This window comes from Danio aesculapii, chromosome 17 (assembly GCF_903798145.1).
Source record: "Danio aesculapii chromosome 17, fDanAes4.1, whole genome shotgun sequence".
NCBI lineage: Eukaryota > Metazoa > Chordata > Actinopteri > Cypriniformes > Danionidae > Danio > Danio aesculapii.
The window spans coordinates 23554117-23575956 of NC_079451.1; the positions used below are offsets into that span (position 1 = coordinate 23554117).

Below are 21840 nucleotides of genomic sequence, written 5' to 3' on the forward strand. Positions count from 1 at the left end.
ATATATATATATATATATATAAACACGAATATAAAGGTTCTGTAGATATTTACTTGTTTGTCAAATATCTGGTGTGTATCAGTTTCTGTTTTGGCGTCCCCTAGCGCCCTACCTAAACACTGCAATCCTTGTTAGAATGAGACAAAAATGCATTTAAAATGTTTTTAACTATACATTTAACTGTTTACTTTTTATTTTTTTAAATGTATGATTTTTTTTTTTACTTGATTATTAATTTTTATTTTTATTTTAAATTATAATAAAGCGCACAACCTACAATAAATTAATCAATTATTTTTCGTTTTCAAATCGACTCGCACTTGATTTCAGGTCTTTCAGGCCGAGTGTATTTTATACGTATTTTTGATTACGTAAATTATATTTTAGTATTTAACTTCTGATTTATTTCGATCCATTCTACGATAAGACCAATGTTTTTGATCTTTTGTTTATATTATCAGACCGAAATACATCTCAATAAAGCATTATTATGATTTTTTTCTCTACATTCGATATCAAATTGAATATAAAACAAAAAGCTGTTTTATTACACCCTTAATTTTAATGTCCTCTGCGTTGTTGGAGCAGATAGAAACTGGAGGCTGATGAAACTGTGGCGCGCGCATCACACAACTCTCTGCACGTGCACATTTTGCAGACCTGCGGTCACGCGCAATTCTGACCTGTTTCCTCACAATTAACTGACAGGTCATTTTTAGTTGAAGTCAGTGAAGTAACGAGACATCTATGATTCAGTGTGCATCACGCCAAATAAACTAACTGAAGCTGTTCTGACGAAATAATAAATATCTATTTTTAAATCACAGAATAATCAATAACACATGACGGTTTTTATATTTAGTCACGAATTAAATTGTATCGTTCGAAAACAATATCACAGAAATAGAGGAAGCGACCTAAGTGACTCGTGAACTGAAAAGTCATTTATTCGGCATTTTTTGCACCGTCTGGTTTCATGTTTGCTGCTCAACACAGAATCGGGGAAAATATTTGCGTGTTTTGTCTGACAGAACCAAATAATTCAGACGTGCGAAACTATTATATTTGTTTTCCTTTTGGTGAAATTGTCTGTGCCAACGCAGCCAGGATGAAGAAAAACGGAGTTACTACGGCAACAATCCTTTCAGGATATATCTCTGTCTCTCTCCCTCTCTTTTTTATTTGCAATTGCAGAACATATGGTTACTCACTGTCAAAGCTGTGATTCTTCATTTGCATACTAACTATTTTCCGAATACACATTCCCTAGAAAACATGTGCAATAGCAGATACATGGTATATGAGGAGAAAAAAAGACAAATGTGTTAATAAGAAATCTACTAGGCATAATTTAATACATTTATTGCTTTTATATTATGCTTGATTGTTGCTATGGATAGGCAGATAGGCTGTGTTAGAATATTTTAACGATCTGTTAATGTATTTGTTTCCTAATTGTTTTTAATATAACGATGCATGCTATGAGCGTGAATAGTTCTTCACTAGTTTATTTTAAAGATGGATATAAGCATTTTCCATAGTGAACACTGTTATTTTATTTATTGCCTAAATAATAATAATAATAATAATAATAATAATAATAATAATAATAATAAAAGTAATAATAATAATAATAATAATAATAATAATAATAATAATGTATTGTTCGTTTAATATAGCCTAAATCATGGCATGCTCGAGTTAATTAAGGCAAATTAAAGCATGCAGGCCTACATTTATTTTCATAATCGGGGAAAAATGTTTACCTTACAGAATGTCAGGCTTGAATTAATTAAAACAATTATTAATTAAAGTCATGTAGGCCTATTAGCCTACCCAGCAAACAATTTTGTGTTTAATAGACGTTTAAACCTATAGACAACTTCAGGACTAAACTTGTGCCGTCAGTAAATATCTAATAGACATCTAAGAATAGCCCAATACTAAATCAAATAGACACATTAGACATACTTTATATGTGCAGTCATTCGTTTCTGTTCATTTGATGACTAGTCTAGTTTTAGCCTATTCTAGACGTCTATTAGATTTTCACTGACAGCCCAAATTTAGCCTTGGTTTAGCCAAGCCGACTATGTTTAGACGTCCATTAGACATCTATAAGACAAAACATGCTTGCTGGGTACCCTGCCGCGAAAAACGCTAAATTTGTGAAACATTTTACACTGGAGTTTTATTTTAAGATTCACATGTAACTAATGCAAAAGCCTTAAGCAGATTTTTGATGTTCATACAGTTTTACCAAACATCAAATCCCAGCTTTCAATCGAATTTCTTGGTTTTCTATATTTATTTATTTGTTTTTAATGCGACATGACTCATATACAGTACATTTTTCCTTCGGTCGTGTAACACCTGCACTATTGGCTCTATTCTCCATCTATTGTGGGGAGGAGTTTGGATGAGAGAGAAAAAACAGACTCAAATCATGCGTAACTCGATAGACAGCCCATCTGTAAGATTCTTCCCTTTCTTTCAGTAGGAGCTCGTCATCTCATGTCCAGGAATAGACTGATGGCGTTGTGTAAATGATTCATAAAGACCGACTGCTGTTTCAGAATGGGAGATTTTCTAATTAAACTGGCAAAAAATTAGGAAGATTATGGGTGAGGTCAGGTTGGGGAGAAACGCGCTTTGCGTTTTCTTGATGAGATGGAAACGTGGAAGAGAAAAAGAAATGACAAATCAGAAATAAGAAATGGACAATCTTACGAAAACTATGATTGTTTTATAAAAGTGTAGTAGGTTATCTATTATATTTATTTATTTCATTGTTTTATTTTATTTTGCATCATGTATAACCACAAATTTACAACAAATATCATGTTATTGTAGCAAAACAAGGGTGAATAATCATACTTTTAAAAGTGCATTTATTGTAAAACCCTGGTTAATTATGTAAGGGCGCAAAAATATCCTAAAATAAGGCCAATATGGACTATTAATTTTCTTTATTTTTTATTTTGGGAACATGTAAATAGTGAAACTGCCAATATTTATTTTTCGTGCTTGAAAATGAGACGGTTCTAGATAATATTATATAAAATAATCTTGACAAAGCTGTCGTGGTAAACCCTGACATTAACATTTATGTAATATTATACTGTATGTCGTTTACATTCCTCTCAGTCTCGTTTCAAGCGCGAAAATAGCCTAAATATGTCGTCGTTTATGTCGAAAATGTAGCCGAGTGTAAATTAACCTACTTAGTCAGGTGTCTTTACTAAAATTACAGCTTTCTATATCAATACGACCGATGTAAAAATGATTGATCAATTTTATTACTTAATATTTAATGTTTTTTTAATCCTTATTGATACTTACAGTTTTCAAAATCTGTGTGTATTTCTGTAGCCGTCTGTAAAAGGTTGTCTCACACTCGTTTGCAGTCAAGCCTACTTGTCCCACCGATTCGCCTCACTAATGCTGTATAAGCACACAGCGCCATCTGTCGATTAGCCACCATTTTTCCAGAGGGCACAAGCAGAATAACACTTTCCAAAAAACAGCAGGCCACAGTATATATGACCCTTTCTAAGAAACAAGGCTTTATCACTCACCTTTCAAACTGCCATTCTGCGACTTACACCCATTCCAGCCCATAATTAATAAAATTAAAACCATATTTTCTTCACATTTATTTAACCTTTAGGGCTGCATCTGTACTACGCTTCACACAAAAAGAAGCACACTGAAAATTGGTTATGAGCACATAATACTTTATGCGTATACACACTTTATTATTCCAACATCTCTGAAGAAAGCAAAAGAAACACATCTTCAGTCCACAGGCAGTGTTTGTTGTCTTGCACTTGCACAGAACATTAACTTAACCAATCTCCACCACACACATACACACTCTCTCTCTCTCTCTCTCTCTCTCTCTCTCTCTCTCTCTCTCTCTCACTCTCACACACACACACACACACACACACACACACACACATACAGTACGCTACATTCATGAGCACACAAACACAAAACCACAAAAGCTATAAATGCTATACATCAGTCACGTTATCATTGATGCAACAGGTCACCACAAAATCTCTGTGGTGCTGATTTTCATAGAATAATTTATGTTCATAAAAGTGAATTCCCTAAACAGTTTTATATATATCACGACTTTCCTTAATGAGTTATACAAACAAATACTGCTGATACAGTGTTTTTTTCAACTGTGTAGCGCATGTTGATGGCACATTTAAAATAATAATAACAAGTAATACATTTTCTCAAGCTCCAAAGTCCTCAAGAACAAAACAACACGTTATTTTTGTTCATAGTATTTCTTATTCTGTAATGTGCTGTGTGTGTGTCTGTGTCTGTATATATATATATATATATATATATATATATATATATATATATATATATATATATATATATATATATATATATATATATATATATATATATATATATATATATATTTGGCCGTGATTATCTTTGTCATATATGGCTATGGTTGGCTTTTGTGGCATAGGCACTGTGTGTTTAATGTAATTTGTGCTTGATCTGAGGAGTGTACACTGTTAAACGTTAGGATTGTGCAGGAATTGTCAAGGCATTAGAGTGGACTTAAGTGTTGATTTTGGCAGTGTGCAGTTGGCTTGATTTCCACTGTTGGCATCACTTTTACAGGACACTGACTCTGTCGCTGAGTCTGCCCATCACCAGCTCGTCGGGCTCCTCCAGCTCACGGACGTCCGCGTGAGGGTTTATTAAGTGGGCTGGGTACTGAAGGCCATTTTGTTCAGCGAAATGCTCCCAGCGCAGATCGTCACTCTCGTGTGTGATATAGCGCTCCAGCATCTTACACTCCAGAGTCCGCAGGTCCAGCCACATCTGGTAGTCCTGGATTAAAGATATTAGGGTTTAAGAAATGCTTGATATCGTTCAAAATGTCAGTATTGATCATTCTGAAGTGATTTTTAAGCTGTTAATAATACTAAACTATTAAACTATTATATTAAAATGAAACAAAAATACACAAAATTATTTTTGTATAATTTTATTATAATAGTTTAATACCTGTCAGTATTAATTGACCGTTCTGAATTTATTTTAAAGCTGTTCAGGGGAGAAATATCATTTAAATTAGACCGCTTGATTGTTTTTCAAGAGTAAACTTTTTTTTTTTTTTTTTTTGTGCTACTGTGTTTATTAACACACTTTACTGCAATTACATTCATCCATTCTTGGGCTGCACAATACATCATTTCAGCATCGATATCGCAATGCGCAATAGTCACATCGCAGGATCTTAAGAGATTTCAAGTTAATTTAAACTATTTGGACACGAGATTATAGCATTTTCTGCTTTAACAATTAGATTAGATTGAATTTATTGGGTTTATAAATTTATAAAAAAATTAAAAAGTATATAATTATATAATATTGAAGATGAATATATAAATAATATATTTATATATTACACTGTTATTTTACATTTGATTATTAAATTTCTATATCTCATTAGACTCCACCAAAAAATTTTTTTTAATCTTTGTTCTATTGTTCATCAATATTATTTTGTGTATAATTTTGTATATTTTATGCAGATGCACTCCCCTACAAAATCATATCAATGTAAAATTGTGAGGTTTTTCAAAATAGTTATCTTGTGAAATTATATTCATATCACAATATATCTTTATTCATTCATTCACACTTTATTTACAGTGCTCAGCATATACAAGTACACCCCTCACAAATCTCTCTTTTAAATTCATATTTTTAATAGGAAGCTGTACAATATTATATTTGTGCATATATATTAGTTTAGTCAGTACTGAAGCCAAATCTGGAGCTTGTCTAACAAATAACTTACGATAACGGTCCAAAAACTAGTCCACCCAAATTTATATGTTATAGAAAAATATTAAATACAAATTAAAAAGAGGAAAAATCAAGAGCAAAAAATCTAGAAAATCAAGCAAAAAATGGGAAGATTAAGTTGAAATTTTGTAGGTTGTAATTTTTTTTTTTTTGCAGTATTTTGCCTGAATTTAATTGTATTATCTTTCTATTTCTAAATACGTTTGGTGACTAAAATATTATTTTAATAAATATATCTGTTCAATAAATCTGTTTTGTTTAAATGCACCAAAATATATTGTCTATATTCACTGAGAAATGGATACAAATATTAATTTTCATAATGAGGTGTGGGCTGCACGGTGGCGCAGTGGGTAGCACGATCGCCTCACAACAAGAAGGTCGCTAGTTCGAGCCTCGGCTGGGTCAGTTGGCATTTCTGTGTGGAGTTTGCATGTTCGCCCCGTGTTGGCGTGGGTTTCCTCCGGGTGCTCCGGTTTCCCCCACAGTCCAAAGATATGTGGTACAGGTGAATTGGGTAAGCTAAAGTGTCCTTAGTGTATGTGTGTGAATGAGTGTGTATAAATGTTTTGCAGTGGGGAGTTGCAGCTGGAAGGGCATCCACTGTGTAAAAACATATGCTGAATAAGTTGGTGGTTCATTCCGCTGTGGTGACCCAAGATTAATACAGGGACTAAGCCGAAAAGAAAATGAATGAATGAATGAATAATGGGGTGTACGCAATTATGCTGAGCACTGTATAAACAGACCAATATTATTGTATTGACATCACAAAACAACACTTGACTTATAAAACATACTTAAAACAAAGAAAACCAAACCACATACATAAACACTATTTAAACATATCAAATCAAGTGTCAGAGGCCAAGTATAATCTTTGTATAATCATTTTTGTATGTGCATATACAGTAGGGCTGCACAATATATGGTTTCAGCATCGATATTACAATGTGATCACTCAAATAGTCACATTGCAGTATATATGTAAGATAAGAAACTGTACTATTTGTAACCTTAACTATGATTAAACTAATTGAATTATTTTTATTTTTGTCATTCAGGTACTGTACTTAAATACTGTTAGACTCGAGAAATGATAAAACACCTAATTTCAATTGAATCTTGTTCTTGATTGTATTTACAGGTAGTTTTGCATAACAATGCTCACAACACATGCAAATACAGAAATACACTGCAAATAGCACAGACCACAACGAAAATGTGTTGGAGGACCCCCAAAAAAGTTTAGATTTTATGGAGATGCACTCCCACTGCAGAATCATCCCAATCGATCTAACATTATAAATTCTTTCCAAATAGAGATATTAAGTCATCTGGTGAAATTGTATTCATAAAGGCTTTTCATGATCATCATCATCATCATATTGCAATATATATAGCAAAATAAAAAATATCGCAATGTTAGATTTTTCCAATATTGTGCAGCCCTAATATATAGTATATCTGCCATCAGGCACATACAGAATTATACTATATTATAAGCTATAAAAATGAATTATGTATATAAAACATGATATACGTTATATTATATATAAAATGAAATAATGTAATTTTCGTTCAAGTGAGTTTCAGAAATGACATCATCTCATTATTTTTAAAGTTCATAATTTAGAACTTTCAATAATTACTAACAGGCAAATTTATTAAAATATTCAGTTTGTTATTATTTACTTTATTTATTTACAGTTGAAGTCAGAATTATTAGCCCCCCTTTGAATTTCTTTTTTAAATATTTGCCAGTATGTTTTCACAGTATGTCTGATAATATTTTTTCATCTGGAGGAAGTCTGATTTGTTTAATTTTGGCTAGAATAAAAGCAGTTTTTCATTTATTAAAAAACATTTTATGGTCAAAATTATTAGCCCCTTTAAGCTATATTTTTTTCGATAGTCTACAGAACAAACCTTCGTTATACAATAACTTTTCTAATTACCCTAACCTGTCTAGTTCACTTAATGAAGCTAGTTATGCCTTTACATGTCACTTTAAGCTGTATAGAAGTGTCTTGAAAAATATCTAGTAAAATATTGTTTACTGTCATCATGGCAAAGATAAAATAAATCAGTTATTAGAAATGAGTTATTAAAACTATTATATTTAGAGATGTGCTGAAAAAATCTCTCTGTTAAACAGAAAATGGGGGGAAAATAAAAAGGGGGCTAATAAATCTGACTTCAACTGTATCTGTTAATGCATTTGTGTATTTCAGGAGAGATTCATTAACTACATTAAAACAACAAACAAATGATTTTTAAAAAGTTGAAACTCTAAGTAGTTTTAATAGTAATTTTCCACATTGACAAAATACATGTTTTAGAATTAAATGATTTTTTTTGAATAATTATAAATAGACGTCATAGTTTCAAACCCTCATTTGCGGGTTTCTTGCTATCACATGCTCATTTACGCATGAAAAATGTAATAGTAATCGGCTTTGTATGTGTTAATAAGGCAAGACACTGCAGGTGAATAGGGTATAAAAATGAACTAATAGCTTTAACCACACTTCCTCAGTTGATTTGATGCATTAAGAATTGCAAATTGTTTTACTACAAGTGTTCTAAACTCGTGTTACGTTTAAACACGTGAATGAAACATTATGTCATTAAATATTTGCATGCATTCACATACACGGACACTCAAAAAAGTCATCGAATGAAGTCATGTTCAAAATTCTAGTTTCCTTCTGACATTTAACAAAACAAGAACTCACATTATTTTAGAATACAGTGTAATAATATACAATCTACGCAATATATCTCTGTTAAAAACCTTCAGGATATAGATATGAACAAAACTAAAGTTCTGTTGAAGTGGAGATTTAATAAAAATATTGATTGTAATTATTAAATGTGATGAAAAAAACATTAAAAAGTGTATTTGTGATGTTTCCTTTACATTAAACTGAAAACTGACACATTTTATTGGCAGCGTATGCCCATAAGACAGACATGGAGGAGTAACTGCACCTCTGTTTCAGCTGCCTAACACAACTCTAGGGGGAAACAGAAAGTTTTTGTGTGTGTGCATATCATAGCTTTTTTGTTTCACAGGGCATATAAGCATCATTATCTTCTAACCTGTAACCAGGGATGGCTGAGAGACTTGTCCACGCTGTAGCGCTTCCTCATTTTGACTTGCAGCAGGTTATTAATGAGGTCAATTGCTGTAACAACAAAACAGGTTGTCAGTGACCAGGCTGTGGTGGAAAACCTGAAGGATTTTGTGTCCAGAGGGATAATGAGCAAAACCAACATCATGTTAACATTATTTCAGGGGTCACAAATTTCAGAGACACTCCAAAGTTTCTTAACCTTGAGGCCTCGGCGCTTTAGTCTGAGGGATCGTCGGGCATTATTCACATGAATGGCTCGTAACAAAAATTGAGCACGCTCTCACCAATCTCTTTCTTTAACCCTTGCCCTCTCTTTTCTTCGTCTTTTCTTTTCCCTTTCCTTCGCTTTCACCCCTCTCTCTCCCACATTTACATTTCTTGGAAGCAGGATAGCCATGCTAACTTGGTATACTTTATCAGCTAATACAGTTAAAAATTAACATATAATTTTTAAAAAATCTTAATTTACTAGATTTATTGAGGATTTATTGGTATTAAATGTTTAGATTTGTTTTATGTTTTATAATATTTTCAAGGTAAAATATTGTCATTTAAAGATTTGTGTTCCACAGAAAATGACTATCATTCATAAAAATCAGTGATATTCCACCAAATATTGATTTATCTCTCTTTCTTTGTTATTTTATGCCAAAAATAATGATTTTAATATTAAATTTGGAAGAAATACCATCACAATATTTCACCAAATATTGATTGATCTCTATTTTGGTATTTTATGCCAAAAATAAGGATTTTTATGTTAAATTTGGAAGAAATGCCATCAGAATATTCTACCAACTATTGATTAATCTCTTCTTTTGTCATTTTATACACTAAAAAAAGGATTTTTATGTTAAATTAGGAAGAAATGCCATCAGATTTACAGATAATCCAAAGAAACTGTTTTTTTCCATGGCTATACAAATAAATTATATTAAATGCAATTATAGTGCGATTATTATCATTTTGTGAAAATAAAATCTCACAATATGGGTCAAATATTGCTCGATAAACATTCAGCAAAACAGATAGTATACATAACAGAGCATACTATTGTTTTTAATGATTTTTTAAAATTTCCAGTAAACATATTTTACAATTTGATAATGTATCATTTATAATAAAAGGTATTAATTATATATTTAATATTTATTATTATTTAATTATATATTAAATAATAATAATTTAAATTCTTTACCATAATAATGCAAAAGAGTTTACAGAATAAATTATACATGTATATGAATTCACTTTGATTAAAAAGAATCAAACCTGATTGGCTCTGTAATTCCTTCTTATGTTTTGCAACTTCTTTCACAAAGCACTTTCGAGATACTCTTTGTTATGCCACTTAATTATTTTCACTTCGCAGTAAACAGGAACAAATTCAATTAAAACAGTTTCTAAAACAGAAAGTAATTGTTAAAATTGCCATACTTGATACCAACCAAACTATATAAATAAATAAAGGTGAATAATTTGTTCCATTTGCCTGTGTTCTTAAGCAAGTGCAGTCTCTGGTTTTCTTGCTATTATAATGAGGAAGAAAGAAGGAATTAGTAAATAATCAGGGTCAAAGGTCATCCAAATCTAGTTAAGGTAATAAGATGAAGGTCAATTCTATATGCATACAGATTGCATATGACTTAAATGTAAATATTACCTATCTAAGACCTCTATTCAAGCCTTTACTTTGAATTAACGCCAACCATATGCTTCTGGATCATGAACCAGGAGCTAAAGAGAGATGATTTGGGTGAATCAGGGTCATCTAAGCGTACAGTAGGTCCAACAAATAGAGCTTTAATCTGAAATATGACTTCAGGTCTCATAGTTGGACAGAAGCAGGTTGGCTGTAAATAGCATTTAGTGTGCATTGAGGTCATGTTGGTACATTAGCTAATGGAAGTTAATTCAAAATAGGCAGTCTAATAAGGTGACTTGCATACAGTCAGCCATGTGAGGTGGGATTCGCAAAGTAGCTCTGGATTTGTGCTTACATTTTTGAGGATTAACACACGCATATTGGACTCTAAATCGTTTGCAGCTTAGAGAGGTTAATACAGCTAGCTTCTGACTTGGGTTTAAACGGTTATCTCAGTGTTTCACAACCTTTTTAAATGTATTTACTGCAAAATCTGATTTGGGGAAACAGTGTTTTCTTGTTAAAGTGCGAAACCAGTAAGACTTTTTCTTCTGTGGAACACAAAAGATTACTGGATTTCTTTTCTTGTTTTGTCTATACAATGAGAGTCAGTGGGGTTCAAAACAACATTAGATGCAGATGACCTGTTGTTTGGACAAAAATAAAAAATGAAGAAGAAAAAACGCTGAATGTGGTGCTAAAAATAGCACATTTTCATCAACTGCTATAAATTACGTTTTTAAATGCTAAATGTTTTGGAATTACAGTGCTCAGCATATATAAGTACACCCCTTACAAATATATCGTTCATATTGATATTTTTAATAGGAAGCTATACAATATTATATTTGTGCACATACTCTACATTAGTCAGTACTGAAGCCAAATCTGGAGCTTATCTAACAAAATAACTTACAATAACGGTCCAAAAACTAGTACACCCAAATTTATGCTATATAAAAATATTAAATACAAATTTTAAAAAGAGGAAAAATCAAGAGAAGCAAAAAATCATGAAAAATTTAGTTGAAATTTTGTAGGTTGTAATTGTTTTTTGCAATATTTTGCTTGAATTTATTTGTATTTTCTTTCAATTTCTAAATATGTTTGATGACTAAAATATTATTTTAATAAATATATCTGTTTAATAAATCTGTTTTGTTTAAATACACCAAAATACATCGCCTATATTCACTGAGAAATGGAGAAAAATTATGCTGAGCACTGTATGTTTATCTTGGCATTTGCGTCAATATCCTAAAATGCACCTAAAATCAATATATATTGCTCCAAAGTGATTTCCAATGTCTTTTTTCTTTTATTCAAAGACTTTTAATAAGAAATAACTGTTTTAAAAACATTTGCTATGTGCATGAGCTGCTGCAGTTCACTTAACAACCACTAGTGTCACTAATAACAAGGGTTTACTAATTCTTCAAAAAGCCCTCTTTATCTAGGGCTGGGCAATGGGGTATATTCACACAGACTTTTATTTACAGTCAGCCAGCCCCAGGGCTTCCGGTGAATTGTCATCCCATAGAAAATAGACGCATTTAAAAAACAGCGATCAGCACTGCCTGGATGTGATACGATATAAAGTGGGTCAGATCAAGAAGCACTGCATTAAATTATTTTTTTCTGCACCTTTAAAATATGGGAATTAATTGTACCCCAGTATTTACAACTGAGCTTTTGCGCTAATGATTTTGCGCTAATGATTTTGTATTTCGTTTTTTTTACGCTGTAACAACCAAATAGATGCTTAAGTCTGTTTAACTTATTATATTTGAATGACATTACAACAACGATGCTGTAAAAGGAACCGTATGAAATTGAAAATGGTCACATTAACCTTTCACCAGAAGTTCATTGTTGGCTAAAAACATTAGCTGTGCATATAGCCCATTAATCTAAGGTGATTTTTCTTGTGCATTTTGTCAGTTGGTCCTAGTAAACCTCCTGTGCATTCAGAAGCCAAGCAAAATTACAATTAAAATTGAAATCAAAATAATTGGACGATAATGAAATCGAGATAATCGTTCTGTGATAATGACAGCGGTTTGTGTCACTTCTTGGTAAACTACTGTTGTGTGTAGTAAACACTGCATGTGAAAATACTATAATTTTAAAACATCTTTTTATTCCCAACTCACTTCACTGTAAAAAAAAAATACTGGGTTCCACACAATTGATTTGTGTTGGGGCAACATTAAGGAATTAAGTTAACTTTTTAGTTTTTACAAATTTGTTTGGTGAATTGAACATAAAACAATTTAGTTGTCCCAAAAAACACTCAGGATTTGTGTTGTTTCAGCTCATTTCAAGTAACAGCAAACAGCATTTATTCAAGCTGTGTGATTATTAGTCGCACTGAATCAATGACAGCAGATATAACTTCTGTTTGTAATGCAAAGCTATGGGGATTTCTTTTCTTCATGTTTGGCGTTTCTGCACAAGAGCGCCCTCTGGCCTTTGGTGGAGATTTACTACTAAACACAATAGTGCTTTTCTGACAAGGTGTGCATGACGATCACATTTATGATCAATCGCGTTTTTGATTAATCACACCTTTAACACTGCAAGAGTGTTGCTAAAGAGGGTCGCACACCAGACAAGCACATTCGCATGTTATTTAAAATTAAACTCTTTAGATGGCACTTTGTGGCGCGGTAGAAATATGAACAGTGTTCTGAATCGTAGCTGGGCACCGCGGACAGCTGCCGACTTGTGACTATGTATAGAATTCTAAAATGCATGGTGCTGCGTGGTGCGACACGTCAGCGAGTGGCACATCCAGTGTACACCCCCCCCTAAGCCAGCTCTGAAGTAGGGTTTTATAACCCTAGGTAAACACAGTGCTAATCTTACTTTTAAAATACTTAGCAGAGATTAAAGGCAGGGTTTAAAATGACAATAGTTTGTGACTAAGAACAGTTTGAGATGTTTTTTCAGAATATTTTCTTGAGGTCTGGATTGACACGAGGGTGAATACATAATGAAAAAACTTAACTCCAAATTTATTAGTGGTTGTGCAACATGGAAGATCTTGTTCTCCCCAAAACTCACCCTCCGGGGTCACTGTTTTCCACGGGTTGGGTGGGTACATAAAGGCAGCGTTCTGGATCTGGTCGTGAATGTCTTCGTCCTCATTGAAGGGGAAGGTTCCACTGAGACTGACGTAGATGATGACACCCACCGACCACATGTCCAGCGAGCGGTTGTAACCCTTGTTTCTCAGCACCTCAGGGGCGAGATACGCCGGGGTGCCAACCACCGAACGCCTAAAAGACTTCTCCCCGATAATACGTGCAAAGCCGAAATCGCAGAGCTTAACCTGCAAGACAAACCAGCGAATAATGAGCTTTCCAATAAGCAGACGACAAGAAGAACTGGCTATTTCACTCGACTAAGACCGAGATGCACAAAAGACCCCCCCAAAAAATAACATCCCTTTGTTCTCGCGCTAGCTTTTTAACACCACAGACGCCGTAATGATCAGTTGTCACGGACTGAAGGAAAGTCAAGTGAAATTATCACCCAGTTGGATGTGGTTACAATGTATCTCCTGCTGATCTTCACTTTCCACCTTTAAAAGATTCTCTTAAGCACAGCAACAAGCACCTGAGGACCGAGCTCAGACGCTGACAGCTCGGGTTCTGCAAAATATTTGTAAATGACACGCGGTGATTTGTTTAGTATTCTTCCGAAATGTTTGCCTGCGCTCAAACAGTGAGTCATCCTTCTGCTTGAGAGCTTCCAGAGACGAGCTCGTGCGGCAGACAGAAGAAACAATGGGAGGATAATTTAGAAATCTTTCATTAGAATGTAGAGACACACACAACCCTGTGCCTCGAACACACCATGAGAACGCTATAATTACCATCTTTTATTCGCACGCATTTACAAAAACAGATCCATTTATGTTAATTTCGGTGTGGCCTCACTTCATTCAGATATTTCCTTTCTTTTGTTGTCGCTTCTCGCTCAGCTCGGGTTTTACTCACTTGTGGAAAGGAGTCAGCGGAGGCTAACAAAACATTCTCGGGTTTGAGGTCACAGTGAACAATGTTTTTGAAGTGAAGGTGCCGGAGAGCGACCAGAATCTGGGAGAGGAGCAGAACAGTGTTGTTATTACAATGCGGAATAAAACATAGGAGATGGTAAATAAAAGAATGCAAAAGCAAAAGGTCCAGCGTTACGCTTCATTCTGGCTTTAAATGTTTATATGAGTGATTCCTGCGCAGATATGTACCTGCGTTACCAGGAACTTGGTGATGCGCTCTGGAAGCCTCCCCTTCTCACTTGACAGGATCATCTCCAGCATGTCGCCATGGAGCTTTTCCATGACAACAAAGACACGCTCGGGTGTCTCAAACATGCACTCCAGGTTCACAATGCCGGGATGATAGAGGTTCTGCACAAAACAGAATATACAGTATACGTCACATATATACAGTATATTTCATTAAACCGTATAGTAATATTGCCATTTAATCTGATGTCATTTTTAATCTGTGGCTAATTAATACAAATAGATGAATCGATACATCAGTCAAATGAGTAACAATGTGATCTGATATATCAACATCAATTTTCTGATATAGCAACATCAACCTTTTTTCTACAATAATCATTTTTATTATTATTAAAATCATAAAAAATAAGTATTTTTTTATTGTTGCAAGATACACAATTCAAGGAGTTCAATTAAATGCTCACATTCTTTTTAGGCAGCATTTATTAGTAAAAAAAAGTGTAACTGGTAGTGTAAATGTTTATATATACTAAAATAGACACATAATATTGTATTGTTTATTACTTGACCCTGAATCTTAATGCAAATGTTTAATCACTGGTTAAGAGAATCACTATCAATGTGTCCGGTTTACAAATTAATAAAGTGTATAAGATTTAATATGCCTTAAATAATCATTTTATTTAAAAAAATGTATGTTTCAAAAAGTGAATATGTTTCTTTGGTTTTTAGTGTAACATTTATATTAATGTATAAAAAAAATCAATAATATAATAATAATGTAAAATAATAAAAATTAAACAACATACTTATTCTGACCTGTATTGATAATATAATAAGTACAGTTGAAGTCAGAATTATTAACCTCCCCCTGAGTTATTTTTTTCCGCAATTTCTGTTTAACAGAGAGAAGATTTTTTTCAACACATTCCTAAACATAATAGTTTTAATAATTCATTTCTAATAACTGATTTATTTTATCTTTGCCATGATGACAGTACATAATATTTTTACTAGATATTTTTCAAGACACTTCTATACAGCTTAAAGTGATATATATGGGCTTAACCAGGTTAAATAGGTTAACTAGGCAGGTTAGGGTAATTAGGCAAGTTATTGTATAATAATGTATTTTCTGTAGACTATCGAAAAAAAAAGAGCTTAAATGGGCTAATAATTTTGACCTTAAAATGTTGATAAAAAAATTCAAAACTCCTTTTATTCTAGCCAAAATAAAACAAACAAGACTTTCTCCAGAAGAAAAAATATGAATAGACATACTGTGAAAAGTACCTTCCTCTGTTAAATATCATTTTAAAAAGAAAAAAAATTCAAAGGGGGCTAATAACTTCAACTGTATATTATATACTAATAGAGAGTTGATTCTAATAGAGAGTCTGGTCACACTTTACAATAAGGTTCATTAGTTAATGTTAATTAATGCATTTACTAACATGAACAAACAATGAACAATACATTTACTACAGTATTTGTTCATTTTAGTTAACGTTAGTTAATGAAAATACAGTTGTTCATTGTTAGTTCATGTTAACTCACGGTGCATTAACTAGTGTTAACAAGCATGGACTTGGATGTTAATAATGCATTAGTAAATGTTCAGTTATGATTGATAAATGCTCTACAAGTGTTGTTCATGTTTAGTTCATGTTAGCAAAGGCATTAACTAAGGAACCTTATTGTAAAGTGTTGCCGAGAGTCTAATAGAGAATTCATTATCCCTACTGCGATAGTTTAATTCTTTTTTAAATAACTGATGTTTAACAGAGCAAAGGAATTTTCACAGTGTTTCCTATTTTATATTTTATTTTTTTCTGGAGAATTAATTATTTAGTTTGGCTGCAACAAAAGTAGTTTTTAATTTTTATTTGAATAAGTTTTAAGGTCAATATTATTAGCCCCTTTAAGAAATAACCCTTTTAATGGGCTACAGAGCAAACCACTGTGGCCCGATGACTTGTGCAATTAACCTACAGTAACTTGCCTATTTAACCAAATTAACCTAGTTAAGCTTTTTAACTGCACTTCAAGCTGAATGCTAGTATTATTCAAAATAACTTGGAAAATATTATGGACTGTCATCATGGCAAAGACAAGAAATTCGTTATTAGAAACTGGTCATTAAAACTATTACATTGTGTTAAAAATCTCTCTGTTAAACAGCAATTGGGAGAATGGCTCCCTCTGCATTCTTTATTAATTCGGCAGTGGCTATTTCAGTTTTATGATATAGTATTGTTAGAATTTTCAACAGCCAGAATGAATAAAGCTAGAGCCTCAATTCTTGATGCGTGGAAAGCGGCTGCAGACAAAGACTAGTTTTCTGGGTGGGCTGGGGGGCTTGAGGTGTGGATCTTGTTTTGTTTATTGGAAAGAAAATTTTAAAGATGCTGTGACCACTCACATGTAAAATCAATAAAAATGTCATCACAAACAAAAAACTGCAATTGGGAAATATTTGTGTATTTACCTGGAGAATGGCAACTTCATTGCGCAGTTGACTTTCCTGCTTTGTGGGAAATCGCAGTTTATCAATGATCTTGATGGCAACATCTCTGCCTGTTTTTCTGTGTTTACCTGCATTACACCAGAAAGTATGATCTACATTGTGTTTTTTTTTCTTTTGTGCGGCTATATGTATGTACAGCGCTCTTCATATATGAGTACACCCCTCATAAATCTATCTATTTATCTTTTAAATTCATATTTTGTATAGGCAGTTTTATAATATTATATTTGTGCATACACATTAGAGTAGTCAGTACTAAAGCCAAATCTGAAGCTAATCAGAGTCACAGATCACAGTCAAAAAATTTGTAATTTGTTAAAAATGTGTAACCAAATGTCACTAAAAAATATTAAATAAAGATTAAAAAAGAGAAAAAATCAAGATAAACATAAACACAAATATATACAGTTTAGTCGAAATTTTGCTATTTTCTGCTTAAATTTAATTGTATTATCTTCCTATTTCTAAAGAGAACTAGTGAATAAAATATGATGTTAATAATTTAAAAACATTAATACATTAATAATTAAATTTAATAAGCTGTTTAATAAATCTGTTTTGTTTAAATGCACCAAAATATGTTACTTATATTCACTGACAAATGGCTAAAAATATTCATTTTCGTAATGGGTTGTACTCATTTATGCTGAGCACTATATATGGATATTTACTGTAAATATGAAAATAAGTATAACCTCATTACACATTCATTGACCATTATACCACACTCCAAAACAAATGCTGGGTTATTTAAACTCAAATGTTGGTAAAAGATGAACAAACCCATCAGGTGGGTTTGATGAACTATTATTTCAATTGTACTCAAATTTGGTTAAAGAATGTGCTGGATTTTTTAAAGTGTGCATAGCATTTGTTTTGAACATTAGATAAAAATAAAATTTGATTTGTATCATACATGCAAAAATAATAAAATGTGCATCAAATGTTCTCCTAGCATATCCAGATTCCAAAGCATTTCCTCAGCGTCGGCTGTCTTCTCAACTCTCTGCAAATAGACTGGTACATTACCTCCATAGACAATGCCAAATTGCCCAGAGCCAAGTACTTCATCAGGGAAAATCTGATACACTGTGCTAATATCCTGTAAGAAGCACAGAAACAAAATGTAAACATATGTGCCAAAATGGGCTGTTCTCCACCGCTCAGAAGCAATGCTTGATACATCAGATGTCTGCAGATCTCATCTTTTTTTTTCATCTTGTACTGTAACAATGGCTGAATTCAGACCAGTAGCCTAAAGAGCTATTTCCACATCTCACTAGGACTGTGTCAGAAAGACTCGAGTAACCATGGCAACCCCATGGCCGAGCAGGTAATCAAAATAATCTCCAATAGAGGCATTGTGTGTTTATATCACACTGGAGCTCAAGGTTGCAGGTATAGGCAAGCTGACGGGAACACTGAGCTCTTGCACACAGAAACAAAGCTCGATACTGAAAATATGACATTTATGTACGTCTCCAGATATGAAAAAAGCATAAATGTTTACCACATTCTCCTGGATCTGGCAGTTGGATACAGAGATGCTGATGGAGACCTCTTCTGTGGGTTAAAAAAAGAGAAAAATATATGGCTCAATGTGTCGTCTCTTGTATTGGATGACATATATTCAGATTTACTACATTGCTAATTAAATCTAACTGAAGAGGAAATGTAAATACATGTCAAGAGTTTAAGGCTAAATGTATCACGATTACAAATAATGTTCATTGAAATGAAGCTGAAATAACATACTGTAAATAGTACATTTAAAAGGGGAATATTAGAAATGCTGCATTAGAAAAACAACTAAAACTGCATGAGCCCTATCATACACCCTACACAATAAGGCACAAGACGTGTTTGGTGCGATTTGTTACTATTTAACGACCAGCGTAACCCTAATTTTCACGTTTTGCACTACAATTCTTTAAATAGTAAATCTATTTGCGCTACTTTGTGGACTCATGGGTGTTCCGGTATAGAAAGGAGGTTACAAATCTAAACATGTTTTTATTAAAACAAATATAAATATGTATATAATAAATAAACTACTAATAATAACAATGTTATACAAAAGCAAATAGTCATGCATAAACTGAATAAAGCCCCCTGAGATGAAGAAGGCATGGAGGCAGTGGTTTTTATATTTATGTAGAAAATAATCATTTTTTCATTTGTAAAGATATTTGTGTATTGTTTGTTTGTTTGTTTGTTTGACTTTATTAATCCCCGAAGGGAAATTCACGTCACAGCAAAACTGTCCATACTAAAAATAGATCAAATAAGTTACATATGTATAAAAACAATAATAAAATAAATAATAATAATAAAATAATAATATTGTATTATTTTATATTATTTTTTATATAAAATTTATTATTATAATAAAAAATAATACAATTCATACTGCACACCTTAGTTCCAAAAACAACGGGTAAACACTTGTCCACTTGTCCATATCTAATAACTATTTCAGTTCATCTAGTATGACTTTGGTTATACAATCTGATCACTGTTGGTAAAAATGACTTCCTGTATCTTTCGCTGTAACACCGGGGTTGAATTAACCTTGCACTAAAAGAACTTGCACACGCTTGGACTGTATCAAAAAGGGGATGATTATCGTAGTTCATCATATTGACAAATTTGTCCAGCATTCGATCATCTGCAATCTCTTCTATAGTGGGTAATGCACACCCCACAGCAGAACCTGCCCTTTTTAAAAGCTTTTTTAATTTGTTTTTCTCCTCCTTAAACAGTCCCCATCCCCAGCAGGTTACAGCAAACAGGATCACAGAAGACACCACCGAATCATAAAAAGTTTTTAAAAGTGTCTGACACACACCGAAGGACCTCGGTCGTTTGATTAAATGAATGCAGCTCTGGCCCTTCTTATACACCTGAATTGTATTTTCAGATCAATCGAGCTTGTTGTTCAGACATACACCCAGGTACCTATATGATGAAACAATCTCAATTTCTGACTCCTGAATAATCACTGGCACCACTTGTGGTGGATGTCTACTGAAATCAACCATCATTTCTATACTCTTTATTGTGGCTTATTAGTGTTTATTGCTATACATCCTGTGTGTATTAAGCAATGTGTAAGCATTTAAGGTGAACAACTAACACACTCTGTGCTAGACTTTAGACCTGCTTTCAGCTGGTCAATTGCGCAATCTATTTTAGTTTCTCAAAATAGCAATGCGCCTAAAACAGACCTCCTTTCTAGACTGGAACACCCATGAGTCCACAAAGCAGCGCAAATGGATTTACTACTCAAACATCGTGGCGCAAAACGTAAAAATTAGTGTTGTGCTGGTCTGAAAATAGCAACAAATCACGCCAAACACGTCTTGCGCATTATTGCGCCAGGTGTATGATAGATTGTGTTTAAACTGAGCAACTAAAATTATTAAAATAAAAAAAATAAGTAGAAATCTGTATAAGAAAAAGATAAGCACAAAACTATATTAATAATAATAAATGTTAATACATATTTTATTATAATCAATAATATTACAATAAAACTAAAGGTGGCAAGTACTCATCAATATCATTGCAAGTACCCATTTCATTTTGTACAATTGATAATCAAAAACTTGATCAAATGTTTTTAGGATAAAATAAATAACCAAGAGTTTTTATTTATCAGTTCTGAATCAGAGACAAGAAATTTCTATATAACTGTATGTCGAAAGCACAAAAGTTATTTCCAATATGCATAAAAGAGCATGTGAAAAATTAAATGCACATGTACATTTTGCTGAAACTGTGGCGCTTAACGTCTGCATACCGGTCAAAGGTTTGGGGCTAGTTTTTTTTTTAACAAAATGAATCTGTTCATCATGGCATTTATTAAATGTGAAAAAAAAGTTTTATTATGTAACTTTTTTCTTTTTGTATGTAGTTTTAAATTAAATTATTACTCCAGTCATTATTGCTTTTATTACTATTACATTAAAAATAATAATTAATAATAATTATAATAATCATTAATATTTAAGTGATTATTTTATACACACACATTATATATATATATATATATATATATATATATATATATATATTATTGTATACAGTGGTAAATAGTATTAGAGGGACTGGAGTAATGAAGCTGAAAATTCATCTTTAAAATCACATAATAAATAACATAAATAAATTACGCAAATAACATTGTACAATTTCACAAAAGTTGTTCTGTGTTTTTTTCAAATAAATGTAGCCTTGGTGAGCAGGAGAAGCTTATTTTAAAACATTTAAAAATCCTACTGACCCCAACTTTTGACTGGTACTGTATTTATCAAATGCAATAAAAGGCAGGCTCAGATTATACAACACAACAAATTGTGTTTAGGGAAAAAGTGCATTATTCATGCTGCATTACAATTAAATTCCAAATTTTAAA

General features: G+C 32.6%; 1 protein-coding gene across 1 annotated transcript in view; it reads right to left on the minus strand.

Moving 5' to 3' along the window:
- Positions 1–4450: 4450 nt before the first annotated feature.
- Positions 4451–21840, minus strand: part of prkd1 (protein kinase D1) — a 90391-nt gene continuing 73001 nt past the window's right edge. Inside the window, exons 12-19 of the mRNA XM_056477622.1 lie at positions 18937–18989; positions 18456–18528; positions 17388–17494; positions 14897–15058; positions 14649–14747; positions 13711–13978; positions 8965–9050; positions 4451–4875 (exon numbers count right to left, since the gene is read on the minus strand). Of these exons, the coding sequence (XP_056333597.1) occupies positions 4657–4875; positions 8965–9050; positions 13711–13978; positions 14649–14747; positions 14897–15058; positions 17388–17494; positions 18456–18528; positions 18937–18989 (1067 nt within the window). The 3' untranslated portion in view covers positions 4451–4656. The remainder of the gene's footprint in view (positions 4876–8964; positions 9051–13710; positions 13979–14648; positions 14748–14896; positions 15059–17387; positions 17495–18455; positions 18529–18936; positions 18990–21840) is intronic.